The sequence below is a fragment of the Colossoma macropomum genome, unplaced genomic scaffold (assembly GCF_904425465.1).
Source record: "Colossoma macropomum unplaced genomic scaffold, Colossoma_macropomum, whole genome shotgun sequence".
Classification (NCBI taxonomy): domain Eukaryota; kingdom Metazoa; phylum Chordata; class Actinopteri; order Characiformes; family Serrasalmidae; genus Colossoma; species Colossoma macropomum.
The window spans coordinates 38,749,760-38,774,246 of record NW_023494788.1 but is presented as its reverse complement, the minus strand read 5'-3'; the positions used below and the strand labels follow the sequence as shown (position 1 = coordinate 38,774,246).

Genomic DNA, 24,487 nt, shown 5'->3' with positions numbered 1-24,487 from the left:
ACAACAAAGTGTGAAGAACAACAGAGCTGCAGAAACCACCACAGCCTGCTGGCATTAACAGCAGCCACAATCAGCCCTGTCCACTGACACTTCAAAGGCCGAGTTTCAGATACAGATATGTGCGCGCACACACACACACACACACACACACACACACACAAACAACCACATACGCTACATACGCAGAAGAATGACATTAAAAAGGTTATATTATTTCTTTGTTGTCGAGGATATTAAAAAAAAAAAAATAAAAAAATAAATTGTTGAGAATGTTATTAACGGACATAAAAAATGTACACACACAATGTCTTTTGATTTCATACTTACAAATATAAACATAAAATACATAAACATAAACAAACAAGCATGTTTAAAGAATGAAATGTAAGTATATGAAATAACAAAAACACAAGTATCTGAATAATTGTTCTCCTCCCTGTCTCTGACTTTTACCTTCAGGTATTAAAGACTCATGTTAGGGCATCATATCACTGTGACTTGCAGTAAAACTTGTGACACATACATTTAGTATGTCAGTTTTGAGTACTGTTCTTATTTAGATTGATGTGGTTGCCTGGGGATGGGAAGAGCGTTTGTGTGTGTGTGTGTGTGTGTGTGTGTGTGTGTGTGTGTGTGTGTGTGAGATAGAGAGAGAGAGAGAGAGAGAGAGAGAGAGAGAGAGAGGAGTGAAAGAGAACCTCAGTGGGGGTCCAGAGGAAGAGAGAACAGAGAGAGTATGATTGGTAATTGCTACAATTGGTAATGGTGTGAAGAAGAAGCCTCAGTTAGAGTTGAAGTTAACCCCGCCCACACTGCCTCACACATCTTGCATTTTTAAGCTTATATTTTTGTATTTCTTCTTTATCTGTATGTTGTAATTATGGCTTTTGTTGATAAGCGTTTGCATGGGTCAAGTTCAAAAGTCTCAAAACTTTTCTTTAAGTAAGTCAAATCTGTGACATGCATGATTTACATGATCTGCATATTACATCCTCAGAGAGTATCATGTGGCTGAGATAGCTGAATCTGCAGTAAAGAAGACATGTTTTCTGTTAACATTTCCTTTTTAGACGCTGTTTAAAACAGCATACATATCAAAATCAAACCAAATTAATACATTATACAAAACAGAAATATGGGTCTAATTTCAGTTCAGAACCATTGGCCAACTGCACTTGCACACAGAAGAATCTGACCCCTGCATTTAACCCATCCATGAAGTGAAACACCCCCACATACACTAGTGAACACACACACTTGCCCTGAGCGATGGGCAGCCCTATCCATGGCACCTGGGGAGCAACTGGGGGTTAGGTGCCTTGCTCAAAGGCACTTCAGTCACGTACTGTAAGTTCAGGAGATCAAACCAGTGACTTTCTGGTCACAACTTCCAGCCCATGACTGCCCACTAATTTCCAAGTGCACTATGAACGAATGCATTGGTAAGACTTTATTTGGAGTGCTCCTTTATAGATGATTAATAAAATCAAAACAGATTATCAACATATCAGTGAAGCAGCAGTAGTGAAGCATCTGAATAGACTGAAGTAAATATTCCATAGATGTTCTGTTGATACATTACTTACATTAAGTAGATGTATTGTTAATATGTTACTTCCATTACACAAAACCTAATCCTAACCCTTGGCCTAATCCTAACCCTAACCTTAAATTCACCTCAAAACCTAATCCTCAACCCAAAACCTAACCTTGCACAACTTTACCCAAAACCTAATTCTAACCCTCATGTGTTTTTGACATGTCCTGAGTATCTGTTGAGTGTTTGTTTCATCTGTAAAGGACCACTCAAAGCGTCACCAATGCATCTACAACTTTAACAAAATTCAAAAATCAGTAAAGGTCACTGTTGTTTCTATTGTTTTGTTATAGTTCTTAAGACTGTAAGGAACCATTCAAGAGAAGAAAAATACTCCCAGGATTCAATTATCCAACAAACACACCACCCAGGCCAATGAACAAAAGGTCAACACTCTGACTGGACATAAGGCCTTAGCAGCACCACAATGGCAGCACACTAACCAGTGTTGTACACGTCACTTCTATAAATGCACATTTTTTTTCTAATCAAGATAAAACAATAGCAAGATTATGGCCACATTAACGAGAGCACAAGTTACCATAAACCCGACAACCAATGAAAACATTTCTCTATAAAGCATCCATCCACTCTTCACAAGCACAGCATTGACTCCAGTGAGGATGACATAAACTAAATAAAGATGAGATAAGATTAAAATTGGACAACTGAAATGTACATGAAGACATCAAGAAGCAGCAAACCTGAAGACCCAAACTGACAAGCATCCTAATTAAATCATTCTGCCACTGTGGGTGTTTGAATTTTTTTTTTTTTTTTCCATTTATATCTTACCTCTGATGACAGTTTACAAACAAGACAGTTTGCTGATATGAATGGTCTAAGGTCAAACATTGTGTGGTTAGACAAAAGCTGCAGCAAACAGCAATCATTCCAAAGAAAGAGAGAGGAAACATGAGATAAAAGCACATAATGTCTGACATCACAGTTGTGCTTTTTAACCAGAAAATAGAGAGACTGTGACAGTCTGCATATTTAGGATGGAATTAACTGTTGAAATAGTGAATACCTGCATGTTTTTTCATGATACAACTATTAGCAGAAAGAACTTGTATTTCAGGTTAAACTTAGCAGAGCCAAACCTTTTAACTGCTTCTGTAATAAGACAAAACACACATGAAAACACCTACATTCTCCAGGTAAGGATTAAAATTCTCATAGTAAACCAAAAAAAAACTACGATTCCAGATTCCAGAGCTTTATTGCTCTTTTTTACAGCATGAAAAGCACAAGCAGTTTGTCTTGTACAATTAAATTCTTAGTTTATTTGTTCTCACTGATGCTATAAAACATACATATATAAATAACATAGATAGACGAATAAGTAAAAGATAAAAGGCAGAGCAATATAATATGAAAAGTACAGACTTAAAAGCGTGGTTCTTCAAGAACTATGAACAGTCAAAGAAACCTTTGAATGATTAAAGGATTCTTTGCATGGTAAAATGCTTCTTGAGATTGACTGAGAATGTATAGATGGTTCTATATTGAACCTTTTGAAAAAGGTTCTATATAGCAGTGAAAAGGGTTTTTCTATTGTTACAACCTTTGCATCATAACAAAAGACGAACCCTTTTTGGTGAATATAGAACCATACACAAGACATTCTCCATCGATCTAAAGAACGATTTTGTGATGCAGAGAACCCTTTAATCATGCAAAGTCTCAGTGTTCATGATTCTTTATGGAACCATTTTCCTTACTAAAGAACCCTTTAGAGTATAGAGTTAAACATAAAACCTAAGACTGTGAACAAAATATGCAAGCAGTTGCAGCAAGTAATAGTTCAATGTTTATGTCACATTTGTTTATTGAACTGTTAACTGTTGCAAACAATGATGTAATGTTCACTTATTGCTGCTGTTGTGGTGCTGAAAGAGATGTGGAAAAGCAGCTTAAACCACCAATAGCAGCCAATTATGACTCCCGTAATGCATGAAAGACACTTAAGTGTCATGAAGGTTTCAATCACCAGGTCTAAGGTGACACAACCTGAAATAAGATGTTCATTGGCTGTTTCACTACTGATGACAGAGCTGGGTCAAAAAGAACTAGAGGACCTCTGATGGCCAGATTGTCTTTTGCTTCAGGTAATCCAACTAATAATCATGCTGTCTATAATTCCAGTCTAGATACTCATTGCCAGCTCATTGCCAGATCTCAGGGGAATATTATTGAGTTTTCCACAGGAACTTTTTTTAGCTGTGACAGGTAATCATCATATTTGTTTCTTCATTTCAGAATTGTAACATATATATATATATATATATATATATATATATATATATATATATATATATATATATATGTATATATACATATATATATATATATATATATGTTTATATAAAATAAATAAAAGTTGAAAATAAGTTGTTATTACTATTATTATTAGTAGTAGTAGTAGTAGTAGTAGTAGTAGTAGAAGTAGTAGTAGTAGTAGTCTTAGACCAACTTTGAAAACTTTGAAAGCAAATGTTGGTGAGGTTCTTCTCTGTCCTTTCTTCTCTAAATCTAATTCAGATTCACCACCCAAAGAAAACTGAATATAAACCAAACAGCATTCAAGCATTTTTATAATCAAATGAAAACACAGTAATAAAAACATTCTGGTGTGCCCTCAGGACATTTCTGAATTTAGGAGCCAATGAACATCAATAAAAAATAACCCAGTTAAGCCATCAGAGAAAAGATCAGTTAGATCCTCAACCAGCAGCAAACAGATTTTATTCACACATGTAGAGAAAGAACTACAGTCTACTCACCTCAGATCATCATACTTGGCTGGTCTCGAGAACATTGTCCGAGTCCACCCTACTCTGTGACTGAGGATGTTATTTTATGGTCTCAAGACTGTTCTTGAGTACTACAGCACAATAAATTATAATAAAGAGTATAAGAGAAACTTCATAACATGTATACAGTATAAATTCTTTGAAAAAATCAACACTGGATTTTTTCACTACCGCATTATTTAACCAGCCCTCATTTTCTCCCATAATAGACTGTTTGTCTGTCTGTTATATTAGCTCCATTTATTCAGCAGTCATATTACAGCCGTACGCTCCCTCTCATGTGCTATTGCTTAATTTTTACTGAACCACAACACAAACTATAAGGTTAAAATTACTATGTAATAACATACAATGGGTACATGTTTATAAATATATGAGCAGTTCTCAGAGTAAACATAAGTAAAAAAGAAAAGAAAAACAGGCAGGTTTGAGGACCATTTGATACAACAAGACAAATTACATGACTGCTTAGAAGTGTCAGTTATCATTATTGGTGATAACAAAAGCATGGTGTGATTTGATATTAATATTTTACTTGGAGGTTTTTAAAAAGAAATAAAAGAGAATTTCTGGATAATTTCAATCAAGATTGCACTTCTGTTCATAGCAGAAAAGGAGATGTTTGATCATGAGTTGAATTTAATTGAGTTATTGTTGTGTGTAGTTTCATCTTTGCAGAAAAGAATCATTTATATTAGCCTTTTTTTTTTACATTGTGTGCCATTAACATTGTATTTAACCATCTAATTGGGCATTTTTCATTTAAATACCATAAAAAATCAACAATTGTAATTCTAGACATCATTTGGTCAAAATAATAAAAAAATTGTAAAAGCTTAATTTCTATTAATACTGATATTCCAAAAAAAAAAAAAAATAGTATAAATAATTAATTTAAGATTATGTTTATGAATTATGTCACACATGATAGCCAGAGTTAAACATATCAGTGCTCCAAACTCCAGTATGGGGGTCAGTTTCTTCAGGAGAGTCAGTCACTCTGCAGTGCACGGTCCTCTCTGAGATCAGAGCAGCAGAACTCTGAGTGTTCTGGTTCAGAGCTGCTGCAGGACAATCCTTTCCTGAAATCATTTACACTCATCAGAACAGCAGCAGCTGTCAGTGTGAGATCAGCTTTTCTACACACAGCTCTGTGTACAACTTCTCCAAGAACATCCTCGACCACCACCATACTGGAACTTACTATTGCGCTGTGGCTGCTTGTGGGAAGATCATTTTTGGTAATGGAACATCAGTAGAACTGAGTAAGTCTTTTTAAAAACTTTGTGCAAACTCACATTTAATTATACTACAGTTACTGACCTAATAAGCTTAAAACCTTGCATATTTGCAACTATAAATTATCTGCTCTTTCACATATTTTGTGCATGTGTTCACTACCTTTGCCGCTTCACTGTTCAACTTGGATTGTGATCAATGCAGAGTGAAGCTGTACACTGACTAAGGAGGTATTTCAAAAAGCATACTTTCATTATCCTGAATTCAGTGAATTTGGCCTCATTCATCACAGCTGTGTACAGTCAAATCTGACCATAAACGTAAGATTTTCATTAATTTCATCTTTGGTGAAACCTTTACCCTTTAACATTTCCATGTCCATCTCTACAGGATTCTGCTGCAGTGGAGCTGATTTATGCTGCCAAAAGGTTGAGAATGAAGAGTGGACGTTCTGGACACAGTGTTTACTCTGAAGTCAGATACTTCTCAGTTACTGACCTCCATTAAACTCTTTAGCTCCCTTCTGTTGTATAAGGATAGAAAATTGTGAGGGATACTTTCATTTTACTAACACATGCTGTGTTTCAGATGAGCTCCAGTTTAGCCTTCGTAATTCATAAGCAATCAAAAAATGTTCTTCAATCTTTGTCTCTTTTTGTTAATTTGAAAAAAAATGTTTCCTACATCACATTAATCTGTTTATGCTCTGAATAGATTCTGCTCTAAAATCTTCATGATCCTTTTAACAGGTGACAGAAAACACAGCAGCACACAAAACCTCACATTTCTTAAGCAGGTACTTTCTGTGCTGCTGCACACTAGTAGTATTTGAAATATTACTTTAGTATTAGTGTTACATGAACAAATAAGGGAAATCCTTTCATTTTTTACAATCTTTGCAAAAATGTACAATAACCCAGTAAAATGTGCCCTGTAATATAAATAAAATAATGACAAAAAATAAATTAACTAACATATTTGATGTTAAATTATTATCAAAATGTAAATGTCACCCACAAACAGGTATTCACTGACACTATAATATGCCCTCTATTTATCTGTAGGGCTGGCATTGGGAAGACCATTTTGAAAGAGTGCATTGTTAATGAGTTTAAAATAATAAATAAATTCTAATAAAAGAAAAGAAAGTTCCGCAAAGACATCTGGTGTCCCAGCTTTCTACAACTGCCCAAAGAATCCATCCCTCAACCAAGCTGCTGTAGTAAGCAGCATTAGTGTGTGTGTGTCTGTGTGTATGTGTTTGTATATGTGTGTGCATGTGTGAGGGTGGACAACATGGACAGGCTGCTGACTGGCTAAAGCTGCTAAAGGAGAACCCTACGCTGACCATTTGTATTATTTCAAACATCTGGTATTTTTACATAAATTGTTATGGCTGTATTGTTTTAAAAAAAACAATAATGCGTTGGGTCCTCCAGATCACTGAGGAACAAAAACATCAAAACCACACAAGGCTTAAGCTTTTCTTTCAGAAGTTTCCTATGAAGACGGCTGAAAAGAGACGGTCACAGATGTTCATGGCGAGTGTGGACCCCCGTACTCATTCTGTGGTTAGAGTCTAAAAGCTGCAGCAGATTTTTCAAAAGAAACAGAGAGGAAGCAGAAGATGAAAGCACCTAATGTCTGACATCAGAGACGTGTCCTTTGACATCACAGACGTGTCCTTTGACCAGCAGCTACTGAGACTGTAACAGTAATGCAGCACATGCAGGCTGGTATAAAATATTAAAATGTTACATAATGATTTCAGAATGTCTCTGGAAAGTGTCAAGGATTATTCTAGACTTGTAAAAGGTCTTGTAGTGTATTTCAACAATCAGGCCTTTAATGAATGAGTGTCCCAGGCCAGCTACTCCTCTCTGACTCTAAGATGTAAAAATAAAAAAGTTGTTGTTGATTACAAACATGGGACTGTCCCAAAAAGGGTGTGATTAGAAATAAAAAGACTGTGATTTAATATTTCATTTCCGCCAAAGCGGTTCGGGTGGTCCTCACTGTGTTGTATTTATAACAATGTTATGTTTTTACAGTTCTGTCTATGAAGAGAATTCTGTTAATGTCCCATTCTTGAGTTAAACTGTCTTTGATGTTTAAACCTACTTGGTTTGTGCATAAAGTAGCTGGTGTAAAAACAAATAGTAGTGAAACTTCAGGGTTTCAAGTCCTCTGAGATGTTTGGGCTTTTGATTGGTGGACAATTTGATATGAGCCTTTTGATGTTTTGACTAAAACTTTCCACAAGAACCAGCCAGTGAGTGGGGTGACAGGTTTTAGGGACAATGTTTATTTTAATGTTAGATGTCCAGTCGATTAAAGAAAAAGGTAGTTTCTTTCTAAGTTGCCTTTTTTATATTTTTCTATTATTTCTTGTATTAAAGGACATTGTATAACTTATTTAGGTTTGCAGAGACATGAATACCACATATTCCAGAAATGGGGCAGAACCAGGACAGAAGTCAGTAGGGTGGCCAGACTCCATATTATAGCTACTGATTAGACTGATGAGGGACAAGTAAAGAGCAGGGATGTGTAGTAAATTGTCATAAAAACTCAGTTTGTGGGATATGATTTAGACCAGGTCCCTGAGACGTTTTTTCACCATCTAATGGAAGCAGCCAAAAAGTGCAAACAATAATGGAGATATAGAACATCCTTGTCTGGTTCCTCTTTGTAGTTGAAATGGTTTTGATACGGGTGTGCTGGTTAGAGCAGATACAGTGAATTCCATTGTTTTTCACTGAACATTAAAAATGTTATCCAATAAACAAAATATCACCTTAATGTAAAGTGCTCTTTTAAACATCTTTTCATGTCAGAGTCTGTGCAGGTATGTGTTGATTTCTCTCCCCTCTCGGTTGCTCTTCTCCTGTTCTTTTGGCTGTCTCTTTCCTTCATAGGCTGCTTGGTGTGTCAATCACAGTTACCTCGTGGATGTCAGATGGCCAATCAGCTTGCAGGCATGAGCCCCAGGAGGTGGAGCTTGGACTTTGAAAGCAGTGCACCAGAGTTTGTTGCCAGTCCTGGGCATCATTTGACACAAGTCTCAGATCTGGGCTCATTTGATTGATTTCTGACATTCTGTGTTACTAGCCCCCTTTATATTCTTAGCTCTTTAGCCACTGCCAGCTTTAGCCTTGCTAGATTTAGCCCCTGTTAGCTTGAGATCTCTTGATGGCCTTGTTAGCCTTTGTTAGCCATGTCTCTTTCTGTTATTTATAGAGTGACTTTAGATCAAAGTTCATATCTTTTCTTTGGTACTGTCTGTTGTTACCCTTGCCAGTACTATGTTACTATTAAAAAAAATGTTTTTCTTTGTTTATAGCTTAACTTGTTTGTATGTTTGATTTGTTCATCTGTATAATAAACTTTAGCAGATTTATTTGTATTGTACTGGTCTCTGCATCCCTTTATTATCATCTTCCATCCTTTTAACTGCCCCTCCTCCTAGACCAAACTTGCAGCACTGCTAAACCACCGACCTCCTTCTATAACATAGAGAAGAGCTCTTGAAGACTCTTGAAGCTCTCAATTGCCAGATACAGCAAAGAACTACATTTCTACCAGAGAGACTAAAAAGACAAGCATGAAGGAAGATAAAGCTTAAATCCCTGATAGGATTTTACAGATACTGTGAATTAAAATTCTTCAGTGTAGGCCCCTTGCAGATCCTGCCATATAGAGATGGTGGGGTGCCTACTCCCTGGGCAACTGGGCAGGGAACAAACTGGTGGTGGTGGAAGGAAGGAGGTGAAGGTCCAAATGACGGCACCTGAAAGCAGCAAATGAGGTGCATTAGTCAAGTCCTTTTAAAGACAGGTGGGGGCCAGTGACTGGTCAAATTACTGAGACACTTAGCATTGGAGTCTCCCTGTTAGAACTTAAAGCTTTCATTTCTTTTACAATCTAATAGAGGAGAGGTCTAGCAAACATGTTTATTTTAACAGCTAGCATTCTGTCATGTAGATAAAGAACACATACAGAAATAGAAGATCTTAAATGATTCGGTCCTTGGACATAATTCTCAGAAAAAAAAACTTTTCATTTTTACAGAAACTTTGAATATGTGAAGGCTCTTAGACCATTAAAAAGGCGTCTTCACATTCACATATCTTATTTACCAAAATATAACCATCCATTGAAAGACTGTTTAAAGAGGCAAAAGTGTTTTTCTGCAGCACTGCTCCATACAGCTCATTTTGACACCTTTATTTTTTAAGAATGTACAGTTTAAATATTGACACACAAAGACATACAAAAATTATACTCATACTACAATAATAGCTGTTAGAGTCCCTATAATATTGTGTTACTGGCAGAAAATATATTGTTACATTGGAAATAAAACCATCCATATTTGCAGGCATAATATATGTAAATGCAAGTGTATTTGAACTTTCGCTCAAGTTCTTTCACTGTGAGGTGACACTTCCTGAATAAAGGTGCTGATTGGCTGTTTCACTATTGATGACACTGTTAGCTTATAAAGAGGCCCAGAGAACTTCTGGTGGCCAAATTATCTTCTGTGAAGCAGCCAGAAAGGACCTTGTGACTTCTTTCAAACATTCTACTTTAAACAATCTAAATAACAACCATGATTTCTGTGAACATAACTCCCCTCTGGATTCTTATTGCCAGTCTTTACAGAACAGGTAAGTCTCTTTATGTATATATTATGAATTCTACGTTTATACATTTCTACAAATTCTACATTTACTTCTTTCTCTTATGAGTTAAATCTGCCTTAATCTAATTTTATAGGTCCTGTTCAAGCTGCTGATCTTCAACAGAAGCCATCATTTTTATCAGCTAATCTGGGTGGAGCTGTTACACTTCACTGCACATTTGATGAACGAACGAGTAACGAAGGAATGGTTTGGTATAAGTGGAAAGTTTGACAGACTCTTCAGCAGGTGGGTATAATTTTAACAAATAAAGATCACATGGTTTCAGATGAGTTCAAACAATCAGAAATCCAACTGGAGGTAAACAAGAACAACATTTCTCTGACTATTCAACACACCAATAAAGATGATGAAGGAACGTACTTCTGTGGCATATTTCAATTGAATGATTGAATGATTATGTTTTCCACAGGAACTTTCTTAGCTGTGACAGGTAATCACCATATTTTCATTTTCATTTGTTATTAACAATTAAATATAAAAGTTTTTACAAGAACTGCTTTCAAAATCCTAATCTACTTTATTGTGATAACTTTCTAGTTCGGAACAGAACAACAGTAGAACTGAGAAAGTATTCAATAAAATTCTCAATATACACTTATTTAATTGAGAATGCAATAGGTCTTATTGTCTGTATGTTGTTACTGAAGTCTCAGAGAAGCTTGGTCAAAAGGTACTACAGAGCAAGGACATTTCAGTTCTGCAGAAATAGATCAGTTAGTCCACAGGACGATTTACCTTCACCTTGTTCCTGGTGTAAAGCTCTACTCGGCTCTGACAGGTGAAATACCCTTCAAAGATTACATTTAAACAATTGCCCTTATCTTTAATTAAACCAATAGTGCAAAAACCTGGAAATAGCCTGTTAAATGTCATTAGAAATTTGAATGCAGCCAAGTTTTGTATTGTAATGTAAAGGGGAGATATTGGAAGATTTGGTGGATCTTTTTGATGGATACTACTGGGATAGTTCACATCTTTTTAGAATACATGACAGTAGACCCATACAAAGCCATGACTGGTCCCATGATTAAATCTACCGAATGTGCTTATTCTACCTCAAGTCAAAGAAGTAGAAACAATCTAGAGTCCAATCTGATATCTGTATTTTTGTAGATTATACATGCTGTGCACTAACCAAATGCTTTAAAGTTAATACCAATCCAATTTAGGTAAGATATGATAGACTGTTATTTGCTTTTAAATGCTATAGTAAAATAACTTAATTTTTAGATGTGTGCAGTGTGACACATAGTTTACTTTGTTTCATAGTGCAGTTAATGGTATCCAATTTAATTAACTGAACTGTTGACTTGGCTATCACTTTAAAATGTTACATGTATAAAATGTAGACCAGGTTAACAGCAGTTTTATACCAGATGTGGTACAACATGGTAATAAAGTGTTAATATTGTTTTGAACATCAGTAGTGAATGAAAAACACTATGATAATGTTGCAGTCAGAATCTAAACATATCAGCCAAACACAGTAGATGCAGTTGACATGCAGGCAGTCTGATCAGTGTTACATGGTTAATAACTGAAACACAGCTGAAACACTTGCATTGCAGAAAATGCATCTCTTAATTTTCAACTTCATAATATTTTCAGTCTGCAGACATTTAGGCCACTTTGACCATTTCTTAAAATGCATCTCCCTGCTGCAGGTTGTAGATAATGTCTGAGGGAGTCTTTTACATATAGCAAAATATTAAAACCACATCACGCTTAAAAGCTTATAACTGATACTGATCTGTTAAAAATACCAGGCTCAGCTCTGATACTGATGTGGACGCCCTATGAGCGCAACGCTTGGTCTCTTAAGCCCCCTGAAAGGCTGGACCCCTTAAGGCTTTCCACTCTTATGGGTGACCCTAAATATCAACCTGGACTCTGCAAAGTTCCAGGACATGTAGTTCAAAGTTTGTAAAGAGATTTAATTTTCTAAAAGGGCAATAATCCAAAGCATGCACACAAAATGGATTACTGACCACAGAGGCAAGCTTTTGTAATGCCATTAAAAATATGAAGATAAACTGCATATATAACTCCATATATAACTCCAATTATAGTTATTATATATAATTAGCTCCACATTTTGACATCTCAGCAAACACTATTCATGGGAAATCTTCTCAGTTCAGAGGTGTCAATAAGTGATGCATCTTTATCATCTTTTTTTTTTTTGTTTTGTTTTTGTCTGAGCAGCATCACATCAAATAAAAAAAAATATATAATTTCTTTGTCCTATAGAGACTCAAAAGACATCGAGAATAAGCACCATTTAATAAACGGTACAGTGAATTTGATCCAGCATTTTTAAGCTATTAATTAAGGGTGACAATAATTTGGATTATGAATATTTTCAGCACAGACTCTGGATCCTGTTGTGATCTGTCTGGGAGCAGCTTTAGGAGTGTGTGTGGTTGTGATCTCTGTCCAAACCATTTTAAACTGTAAAAGGAGAAACTGTGAACACTGCAGTGGTAAGTTTTCATTTTAGTCACATAACAAAATCCTTAATTTCAATCCACTTTTTTTCCCCATTAAAATAATCAGTATTCTGCTTACAAATGAAGCATCCAACATATAAGGGACTAGACAACACTTTCATTGACAGGCCTCTAAGTTCGAGATGTGGTATTTTTTGGTACAAATACCGTAGTGCTATTTTTCGACAAAATGATAGTAACTAAGTTACACTGCATTTCCATAACAGGTTCTAGATATTCAGCAGATAAAAGGATTAGTACAATATCTAATAATAGGAAAATTCTTTGGAGTAACAAGGTCATAAATTGTATGATGTGAAATGGTACTGACTAGAATTTGTTATACATTCCATTGTAGTTTTGTCATGGTACTTCTCCTCATTTTACCTAGTACCTAATAATTACCTAGTACTTTGAAATTTTTATCTCAATCCCTAGATCTTAGAGGACATTAAAGGAAAGTGGTACTAGGCATTAAGCAAGTAAATAAGTACGTTACACCAAAACTCCCTTCATCATTCTGAACATAGCTTTTATTTACAGCTTCCTATTATCTGAAACCTGTGAATTACAGAAGACATAATACAATCATTTTATACATCGCTCTGCAGCTAAATTGATAGCATATTTTTTAAAAAACATGACTTCAAACTTTGGAATTGTAGTGATTGTATCATGAACTGCTCAAAAATCTGTCATAATAAAGATGCTGACCTGCTTGTAGCTGTAATTCAGCAGAGAAACTTAAAGACTCAGTCAAAGAGAAGACGACCAATCAGGTCGTTTCGTGCCATCATTACTTATATGACATGAACAAAGACAATGATATATAAGAGCTCTTGTTTAAACTCTCATCTCTGTTCCTGCAGGATGAAGATGCTGAGGAGCTGAATTATGCAGCCTTAAATTTCCATGAAAGGAAAACTAAAAGAGGAAGAGGGAAACGAGAACAGCTACAAGAAGACACTCTGTATTCTGCAGTGAGGGGCTCCTCTGTTAACGACCACAAAATAACTCATTAATTTCTGTGTTTATTAGTTGTATCATCTGCACATTCAGTGCAGTGGAGGAGGACGAGCCAGGTACCAACCTGACTGACAATTAAACACCTTGTTGTGTTTCTTATTTAAAAAGTGAGAAATTGTTTCTACCAGTGTTGAACATATTATTGTTCTATTATTGACCTAAATGTTTGTCTAAGAAAAGCTGTAATAAAGTACATAATGAATGATTAAATTAATCATCAATGGCTTAAATGGCTTTGTCTTACACATTTTATATTATTATTATTATTATTATTATTATTATTATTATTATTATATTAAAATGTCATTATGACTACATAATGTGCTCTAAAATTAAACTATTGCTTTCCTTCACTTTTTACTTTACAGTTTGCTGGCATCCTTGACATGTTACTGGCTAAGTGATTTCTTTTCTAGGGGTCCAAGCACAAAATTTTCTGATTTTCTGGATCCCTATTGTTTTTTGCTCAGATTCTCAGAACTTACTCTTCTTATACAAACTAAACTATAAGCCAGACACACATGAAACTCACGAGTATTAATAAGTAATACCTATTCCTGCTACTGAGGCACATGAGATGATCCTGATCAGCCTGAAGAGGGTGATACAGTATAGTGTTTTACATACATCGCACTATGAGGCATACAGACCTCATTCTGGGTGTTACTGATTTCTTGGCTCACACTAAATCAAAATTATATGTCAATAGGGGGTACTGTAAAAGCTAACTAGCTGTTTCTCAGCATATGTTCATCCAATCAAGCTGAAATTTCACACACTGCATTTTTTTTTATTTTACTTATAAGAGAGTTTTTAAGGATGGAATGATAATTGGAATTGTGGACAACTTTACCCAAACAGATTTCTGCAAGCATTTGACAGACTTACCATTGATCAAATGTCATGAAACTATATATTATTTTTCAAGCTCGCCTTTTTCAAGCTAGTTTTGGGATTTTTATCTGATTATTTCAAAATTAATCTTGAAATAATATGTGACATCTGGAGCTAAATACTTAAAACATTTTTGCCCACCATAGTCAAACAAAGTTGTTCTTATCACCTGAAAATTTTCATCACTTATTTGAATTGATATTCAGATGCAGCATGCAAAATGACTTATTTATTCCAAGTCTGCAGCTTAGTATGCAAAGGTCAAAAGGTCAATCTCTACAACATTGGAAAAGTATCTTAATTGAAGGCTCTTGATCAATGATCATGACATATACAGGATTTTTGATTAACTGTGTGACTGACTATGCTTTATCCTATGTTTGCAAAAAAGCCCCAGTCTGACACATGTGGTTGGTGTAGTGTAGTGTGTAACACCTCTGTCTTCTATGCTGCATACTGGAGTTCTCTCCTTTGTCTCAGCAGGCACTCTACACTATACCAGTTAGGGTCATTGGGCAAGACTCCTAACAGTACCTTTGCCTACCTGTGTAAAATGGTCAAATTGTTAGTTGTTCTGAATTGAAGTGTTTACCAAATGCCACATTAGTTCTCATTAAGCTGACAGGATGCTTGGACCCCTTGTATTGCCAATTTTTGTCCAAATATTTTGGTGGCTTTCTAATACAGTTATATGCAAATCTTAGCTAACACCTGGGCAAATTATGTATTTTGTTGATTTTCTAAGTGAAGTATAAGTTACATCCTCTACAGAGAATACACATAAATATGGCATTTTTCTGTAAATGTTAGTTTGTAAATATTGGTTTAACATATTGGATGAACTTAACAATTAAACACTATTTAATAGTGTAAATAATTACACTATGTTTAATTATTTGATAATTATATGCTACAAATAAATATTAATTATTTATATTTTAGTTAACTGGTCATTAGGCAATAGTTATTACTTTGTTATTGATTAAATGCTTAGTAATTAGTAAGTGACAAGTCTTAAGTTTCATTTGTTATAAGTTCATACATCATTAACTGTGAACTAACTGCTGCTTATTACACTGATAATGAACTGATAGGTGTGTTTACTCATATAAAGAGGTAACATAAGAACGAGATAGTACTTTTGAGTTAGTCTCATTGATTATCTGTTAATTAATCTACTGGTTTCTTGTTATTAATCAATTGCTTCTTTGTGTCTCCACTAGAAAGTTATCATTTTATTACTAATTATACTACAAAATCATGATTAAGGCAAGACTAGTAATGGCTTAAACTTTTCTTTACTTGTTTTTATTTCCCCTACAGGATCATTAATAAATAAAGTCAGGCAGTGTAATAAGCTGATGTACATTTCTCCAAGAGGAAAATCTAAATAGTGATGAGTGTGTTGAGTGCTCTGCACTGTGATACACCTGTATTATTCAACTTAATTTCTAATTGTTTTTCTTTCTGAAGCTTCTAATGAAACACTGGTTGTGTGCAGAAAACTGGTAAATACAAAAGTGTGGACCCTCATACTCATTCGGTGGTTAGAGTCTAAAAACTGCAGCATATAACAATCTTTCAAAACACAGAGAGGAAGTAATAGATGAAAGCACCTAATGTCTGACATCACAGGCATGTCTTTGACCAGAAACTACTGAGATTGTGAGAGTCTTGCAACACTTGTAGCATCTGTGTTGAGTAAGACACAGAGAGGCCATGACTCCACTGAGAGAAGTGCTCTTTATTAAACACACAAGCAGAAAGACACATACAGAACACTGAACTCTGAGGTCACCACCAGCCACAGGCTTCACTGTGACACACTAAACACCCCCACCTAAACTCACTCCCCAACACAGAACAACACATAAAACATGTACACATAATCTAAACTAACAAACAACAATAAACAACACAAACAGTCAGTTTTCAGGAGGGCACGCATCTACTGTGAGTCTGTGCATGTAGCCGCCTGTGTGGTCAAGCCTACTATATATATATATATATATATATATATATATATATATATATATATATATAAACTTACTCATTACTCATTCTTTAACATGGTGAAGTGCATGAAGACACTCTCCATCACCAGATACATGAAATTAACTTGAACATAAAATCACAAAAAACATAGTAAATATGAAAAAAAGAAAAACAGTTTCAAATTTTCATCACTGATGAACAACGGGAGCAACTCTGAACAACTCTCTCTTTCTTGCTTTCTCTTGCTCTCTTTTAAGCTGGAACTACAGATGCTTTAAAGAGTCAAATGTGTTGACAGCGTTAAGAAAATTAGTGGGGTTAAAATGTATTGTTTCAACACATTATTAACACATTAACTACAGTGAAAGACCCAGTGAAACTGATCTATTACCTAGAATATTTTGTTACTATTTAAATAATTGAAAATTGTGTTTGGAAACAAAGTATTTCTGCTTTTTTCATAAAATACTAAATGCAAGTGTATTTTGACTTCAAATCAAGTTCTTTCTCTGTGAGGTGACACTTCCTGAATACAGGTGTTCATTGGCTGTTTCACTATTGATGACACAGTGAGCTCATAAAGAGACGCCCAGTGAACTTCTGTTGTTCAAATTACCTTCTGTCACACAGCAGAAACGACCTTCTGACTTCCTTTAAACATTTCACTTCAAATAATCCAATGTATTCTATGAAGATAACTCCCATCTGGATTCTTATTGCCAGTCTTTACAGAATAGGTACGTTTTACAAGCTTTTCTTAAAAGGATTTTTCTTGTTTCTCCTAAGTGAGTTAAATCTGACCTGAACTCATTTTATAGGTGCTGGTCGAGCTGTAGATCTTCATCAGAAGCCATTTTTATCAGTCAAAGCTGGTGAAGCTGCTACACTTCACTGCACATTTGAGGAACACATGAGTACAGAGCAATTGTTTTGGTATAAGCATAAACTGGGACAGACTCTTCAGCTGGTGGGAACAGTGTTAGGAGGCGTAGACATTTATCCAGAATTCAAGCAACCAGGAATGGAACTGAAGGCAAACAAGAGCAGCTTTTCTCTGAATATTAAACGTGCTACTGAAGACAATGAAGGAATGTACTTCTGTGGTAAATCTCAAGGGAATATTATTGAGTTTTCCACAGGAACTTTCTTAGCTGTGACAGGTAATCATCATATTTACATCATCATCTGTTAATGTAAACAGTTTTTAACAGTAATTTAAAAACCTTTAACAGCAGTGAGGGGAATAAAAGTCCTTTTTAACAATGAGGTCCATTTACTGTGAAGCTAAATCATATCAGTACATGAGTTTATCCTATACAGGATGATGATTGATAAACCTGCACACAGTTAGAGGAACTAAACTAGAACAGCACACAGTCCTGTTTTTATAGAATAAAATAGAAAAATCCTGAAAAGATTACTTATTACTCATACTCTGGGGTAAGAAGCCCCCTAGTGAATCTTTCATCAATTTATCATTTATATTTCACTGCATCATTTTCTGTCTCATGCAAAAGTTTGGGCACCCTTTTTTTTCCCCTAAGTGAGAGCACATTCTCTACAGAGAACACACATCTGCACATTTTCATTTCCAATGTGTTAAACTCAGCAAAACATCAAAATAAATAAGCAGAAAAATATGTTTATTCTCTGTAGAAGTTGTGTAACTTATTTTTATTTAGAAAATCAACAAAATGTAATTTGACCAGGGGACCCAAACTTTTGCATGCAAATCTTTTTATGCCACTATTTCTACTCTTTGCATTAAAAAAAAAAAACTCTGTTAATACTCAACACAGCAATATTTTATATGTTTTATATATTTTATGTGTATATATATTTCATAAATTCACTTTATTTTAATAAAGTATGCTAAAAGACAAATGACTCTAAAATAGAAACATTTTAAATGTTAACTTTATTATTATTATTATTATTATTATTATTACTATTATGACAACAAAACAATGACATTGAACATTGAACAACAGTTTTAAAGGGTAATTGATTATTAGACATGATAGAAAAGATCAGATGATGATGTAACTCTTTCGGAGCTTCAAAACTTTCATAGAAACCAGTAAGACAACTAAAAAAAGTCTGATATTAGCTAATGGTCACTATAGTTAGCATGCAACACTAATGCCAGGTAGTCAGAGAAACTCCAGAGAACAACTTTTTGTCTTTATAATGAAAATTAAACTAAATTATATTTTTCATTTCATTTCTTACCCCATAGTCTAAATTTGTTTTCTGTAAATTTTCATTTAAAAAGAAAATTAGATCATTTTCTCTTCTCACCAGCAAATCCGATTTCAAAAATAATTTATTTCACTTGCTCATCACTACAGAGCAATGCAGTAAATTGTAAATGGTCTAAGTGAGCATAAAATGTATTATGTAATTTTACAAGTGCTCAGTATGACGTCCTCCAGCTTTACAGACAACGTCAACACCATAATCAAATTCATCCCATACTCAATTGAGCATGCTGGATGTCACTGCACTCACAGTTCTTTCAATGCGATTTTGGAGATCATTCAGTGTTGTGGAACCAACGACGAATGCTCTGAGCTGTTGGAGGTTCACTGCCAACGAAAAGTACATTGCACAGTTAAGACAGTTTCACTCTTATTGAAGTGGAGAATGCAAAAAACGCTTTCTGCTCAGGGGTCACATCTCCTTGCGGACTGAAGGGAGCCATCTTCGAGTGACAGTCAGAAACTCTATGACCCCCTCTTTCAATTGGTTCCTAGGCGCTTCACGGTTGTAAAAATATGGCCCTTTGAAATCGAATGAATCTTTTTGTATCGCCCTGTACTGTAATTTTCTTTCCTCTAACTTAAGCTAAAGACATAAAATTGGTTTTGTTGACCTCAAAATGTTTCCAGGGGAGTAAATCTCAGCACTGCAGTAATGAAAAGTAAATATCTGGATTAATTACACCACATCCATTCAGCTAATGTTTTGAGATTAGAAACAATCTGAAACAAGCGCTTGTTAATGAACTGATTAGTAGCATAAGGTCTGTTAGAGCAGTGAAAATGTAGTAGGGCAGTGAGACTCCAGGATCAGGGCTGGGAAACATTGCTGTAGTTAATGATGTTGAATTTCTAACATAACTGTAAATATAGAGGATAGATTGTTGATTGTGCTTGTATCTTTTGAAAGTACTATCAGTCATAGATTTTTATGCTACACACCAGCAATATATGTAACAAGAACGTGACTTCATGTGATTTATATATCAGTGCTGGGTAGTTTATATTCACACTTTAAGTGAAACAATATCTTTTAAATTTTATATTCTTAAATAGGTTATCCTGAGTTAAACATCTCAGTGCTCCAAACTCCAGTACAGGGGTCAGTTTCTCCAGGAGAGTCGGTCACTCTGCAGTGCACGGTCCTCTCTGAGATCAGTGCAGCAGAACTCCGAGTGCTCTGGTTCAGAGCTGCTGCAGGACAATCCTTTCCTGAAATCATTTACACTCATCAGAACAGCAGCAGCCGTCAGTGTGAGATCAGCTCTTCTACACACAGCTCTGTGTACAACTTCTCCAAGAACATCCTCGACCACAACCATACTGGAACTTACTACTGCGCTGTGGCTGCTTGTGGGAAGATCATTGTTGGGAATGGAACAGCAGTAGAACTGAGTAAGTTTTCAGTAAAATTATTCACTGTAAATGTATTTTCTTTAAGAAAAAAGCATTTAGATATAACAATATTTTTGTCTGTGTGCTGTAATCACTGCCACCTGTGGAATTCTTTTTCCATAACTGTCCATTTTCCTTTTTCTTTAAATATCAAAGGACTGCTAAATTGTCATCTATGACTTTTTACTTTGTTGGAGTGCAAACATGGGACTAAACTTTTCATTATCTCTCAACATGAGGTCAGAGAGGTGAAGAGAAAGCAAAATGTCATGGTTGTTCTGTCATCTTCCTAATGTTAATAACAGTCATAAGTGAAAGAGCCTGAAGTTTTTGTTAACTGTCATTTTGCAAACTTCAGGCACTTTGTAAAAATATTCATTTGCAAAAATTTGAACACCCTGCTCAAATTCCATGTTTGTTAAAAATACACGAACACATCCTCTACAGAGAACACATTTAAATGTGCCACTTCTCTGTAAATTTTAGTGCAGAATATTTTATTGTTTATTTTTTATTTTTTTATTAATTATTTATTTACTTACTGAGTGTAACATAATGAAAACATAAAATACTAAATGTGCCACAAGTTTTGCACAGGTTATATATTATGTTTTATTTCTTAAATTTTTTAAATTCAGCAAATAAAGAAAAAGTAATTATGCATTAAAATGTGCAGAAGTGTTTTCTCTGTAGAAGTTTTAACTTATTTTCAAGTTGAAAACCAACAAAATGTCATTTGACCGGGCGCCCAAACAACAACAACAAAAAAAGGTGTGGTGAAAACAGCTCCACTCAAAAAGCTATTGTGAAGACGTTTTCTGGAGATGTGCAGAACCTGCTGTGAGATGTGTACACTGCCCAAGTGTGCCTGATTATTCATTGAATTTTTTATATTAATATTTGATATTGATTGAAGGTGTTTATAATGTTGATCATTCATGTTCTTCAGCACGGCCTCTGGATCCTGTAGTGATCTGTCTGGGAGCAGCTTTAGGAGTGTGTGTGGTTGTGATCTCTGTCCAAACCATTTTAAACTGTAAATGGAGAAACTGTGAACACTGCAGTGGTGAGTTTTCACTACAGTCACAAAACAAAATCCTCATTTTTTCATCAAAGTGATCCATTATATGAGAAATTCATCCAACTCAAAAACTAGAAAACACTTTCTTTTACAGTCATCTAAATTCAAAGTACAGGTAACAAGTTAAACTCCAAAGTTCTGGGTATTTATTTTAGATAACATGATGGTCAGTTTCAGCTTGTAGATATTAACTGTGTTATTGTGAGCTACAAACTCCACAGTGCTGTGTAACTATTTTGGGTAAAATAATGACTAAAATACAATGTAATGCATAACTATGCGGAGAAATGCCATAGTAAAATACTCATAATTAGATATTTATTTGGAGTAACAAGGTGGTAAAGAGAAACACTCAGTTAAACTGTAATGTGTCATGTTTGAGGAGTAAAGTAAATCAGACATTTCTCTGAGTTGCAGGTAGTTTATGGGGTTAACATAGGGCTGGGCGATAAAACGATAATGATAATTATCGAAATATAACTTTTCTTCGATAGAGCGATACGACATGTTCGATAAATGTTCGATATAATACACCATTCTCACACCTCCATGTACTAACGAAAGCCGTGTTGGCGTTTTCTACTGCAAGGAAAGCGACGCTACTCCGCTGTCGCCAGGAGAGGGCACTTCCGAGTTTTTCTACATGATTAGAGAGGGAGGGAGCCACGAGTAAGATGAGTCTTCAGCAACGGCTGAAACGCCGAGTTATACATTCCCTGTTTGAGTGGAGTGACCGGCGATCTTTTCTCCTGTGACCGAGTGTGAGTGACGAGGTCAGTGGTGTAACTATACTGTCCTACAGCGAACTCACCTCTTTCCTAACATCCTAACAAGCTTTAGCAGCGTTAAATCACAATGACAATCCTCACAACTAAAGCGCTGTTACAGCACTCGGACAGTCATATTTTAGTATTAGTGCATTCCCAAGCAACGAAAGTGAAAGAAAGAAGTGGGTTCATGTAAATTTCAGCCCTGATTTAAACGAAAGTAAACTGAGGAAGCTGTGAGGCAGTGGAGAGCGGGAGAGCGCTAGCTTTCCAGGCTAGCTGTTTTTAGCAGCTGGCTAACTTGAAGCAGCGCTCTGTCACTCCACAACATGGAGAATTGATGATACTGTAGATCAAACTTTCAGTTTAAACGTGCCTAAAAAGAGGGCTCTGTTTGTCTGGTGTTGATATTTTACGGTTCACCACTTAAACTACTACGATAGTATAGAGAAATCCAGTCGTCGCTAGCTGGTGTCTGAATACTGTGACGTCATTTGTAGCGGGGTAGCTGAGCGCTCGTCACCAGCTAAAAATAATCTGTTTTCTTTCTTAAATTATGACTATTACAAAATAGCCATGCTTTTCCAGCTGGTAAAACAGCTCACCAGACACTTTTTCCCACTCTCCCATGACAGATCTGTGAAATGTTCCACTGTTTGGTGAGTGTTTGTCGTGTTCCGACCATAAAGGATAGTTTAAAACAGCAATTACCCAGGAGCAAAAATCAGCCTTCAAACTTGAAAGAAATAATGATTCGACATCTATCGCGGTATGTACCGATATCGAACGATATGAATTTTGTTTATCGTGATAACATTTTGGCCATATCGCCCAGCTCTAGCTTAACAGTATTATGCAGTATGTGCGTGTCCGTAACCGAAATATTAAATTGAATCTGGCATTTTAAATAAACAAATATTTCTTACTTATTATTTGCATTTTTCTGATTTTTCTGATTTACTTTCCTGCTTAAATGTGTGGGATTACAATTATTATCCAGTTATTATATATTTAACTACATATTTTTTCAGCTTAATGTCTAGAACTTAAGCATTTTGGTGTAAATTAGTAGTAGTACTTATCCCAATTTCATCCATAATAATTATCTAGAACATTGGAGCTCATCCAGTAAATAGCTAGAACCTGTTGGTTATTTTTAGAGTAAATTGAAGAATGATATTGAAACTCTGTATCATGTTAACCACAATTATTACATAACACTTTGGATTGTATTGCATACTTACCTGCTTAATACCAAGAATTAAGAAGACTGTAAAAGACAATGTTACCAGAGACTATTTGGAACCCTAACCCTAAACTAACTAGTAATTAAGTCAATAAATAAATAGCTGTTACAATAAAAATGCATGTATGTGAAAAATGCATGTGTGCACAAGTAAAAAAAAAAAAAGGAAATGTTTATTACTTTATGTGTTATAATAGCTTAAACAGTGTGAATTTAATATTACAATTTATTCACAAAAAACTTTGATATTTTTATCAGTATGAAAAATGAAGTGAACAATTAATGATAAATAATATGTAATTAGTAAATATGTAACTAGTAATTATCTCTTTTTGGTCAGGTTATCTGATATGCGATTTGATCTTCAGTTTTAGAAAATGAATTCTGAATATTAATTTTATAATTAATAACATTCATTATCATTTTTGATGTTATACGTTTTTTTCAGTGATTTTATATTAATTTACAGCTATGTTCATCATTCTGGACACAATTTTTTGAACTAACATGTAACACTCATTTTATACACATTTGTGCAAACAAACTGATTCTGTGTTATTAAAAACAGTGATTCAAAACTGAATGTAGTGAATGTGTGAAAATGCAGCAAACATGATAAAGATAAAGATTCTGCTTTAATTTGTAATTTTTCAGAGAAACTTAAAGACTCAGTCAAAGAGAAGACGACCAATCAGGTACTGCTTTAGTGCCATTATTACTGACATTACATGTACAAAATCAATGATATATAAGAGCTCTTATTTAAACTCTCATGTCTGTTACTGCAGGATGATGAAGCTGAGGAGCTGAATTATGCAGCCCTAAATTTCCATGAAAAGAAAACTAAAAGAGGAAGAGGAAAACGAGAACAGCCACAAGAAGACACTCTGTATTCTGCAGTGAGGGGCTCCTCTATTAATGACCGCAGAGTAACTCATTAACTGCAACTCATTAATTGTAACTCATTTATTTTCT

The 24,487-nt window shown here is 35.0% G+C and overlaps 1 protein-coding gene across 1 annotated transcript; it reads left to right on the top strand.

Annotated features, from left to right (window-relative positions):
• Window positions 1-17,746: 17,746 nt before the first annotated feature.
• LOC118806340 lies at window positions 17,747-24,453 on the top strand. The gene is made up of 5 exons (XM_036567749.1): window positions 17,747-17,922; window positions 20,080-20,418; window positions 21,368-21,484; window positions 24,167-24,207; window positions 24,301-24,453. Exons 1-5 carry the CDS (start codon window positions 17,784-17,786, stop codon window positions 24,451-24,453), a joined length of 789 nt encoding a protein of 262 aa, XP_036423642.1. The 5' UTR covers window positions 17,747-17,783.
• Window positions 24,454-24,487: the final 34 nt, after the last annotated feature.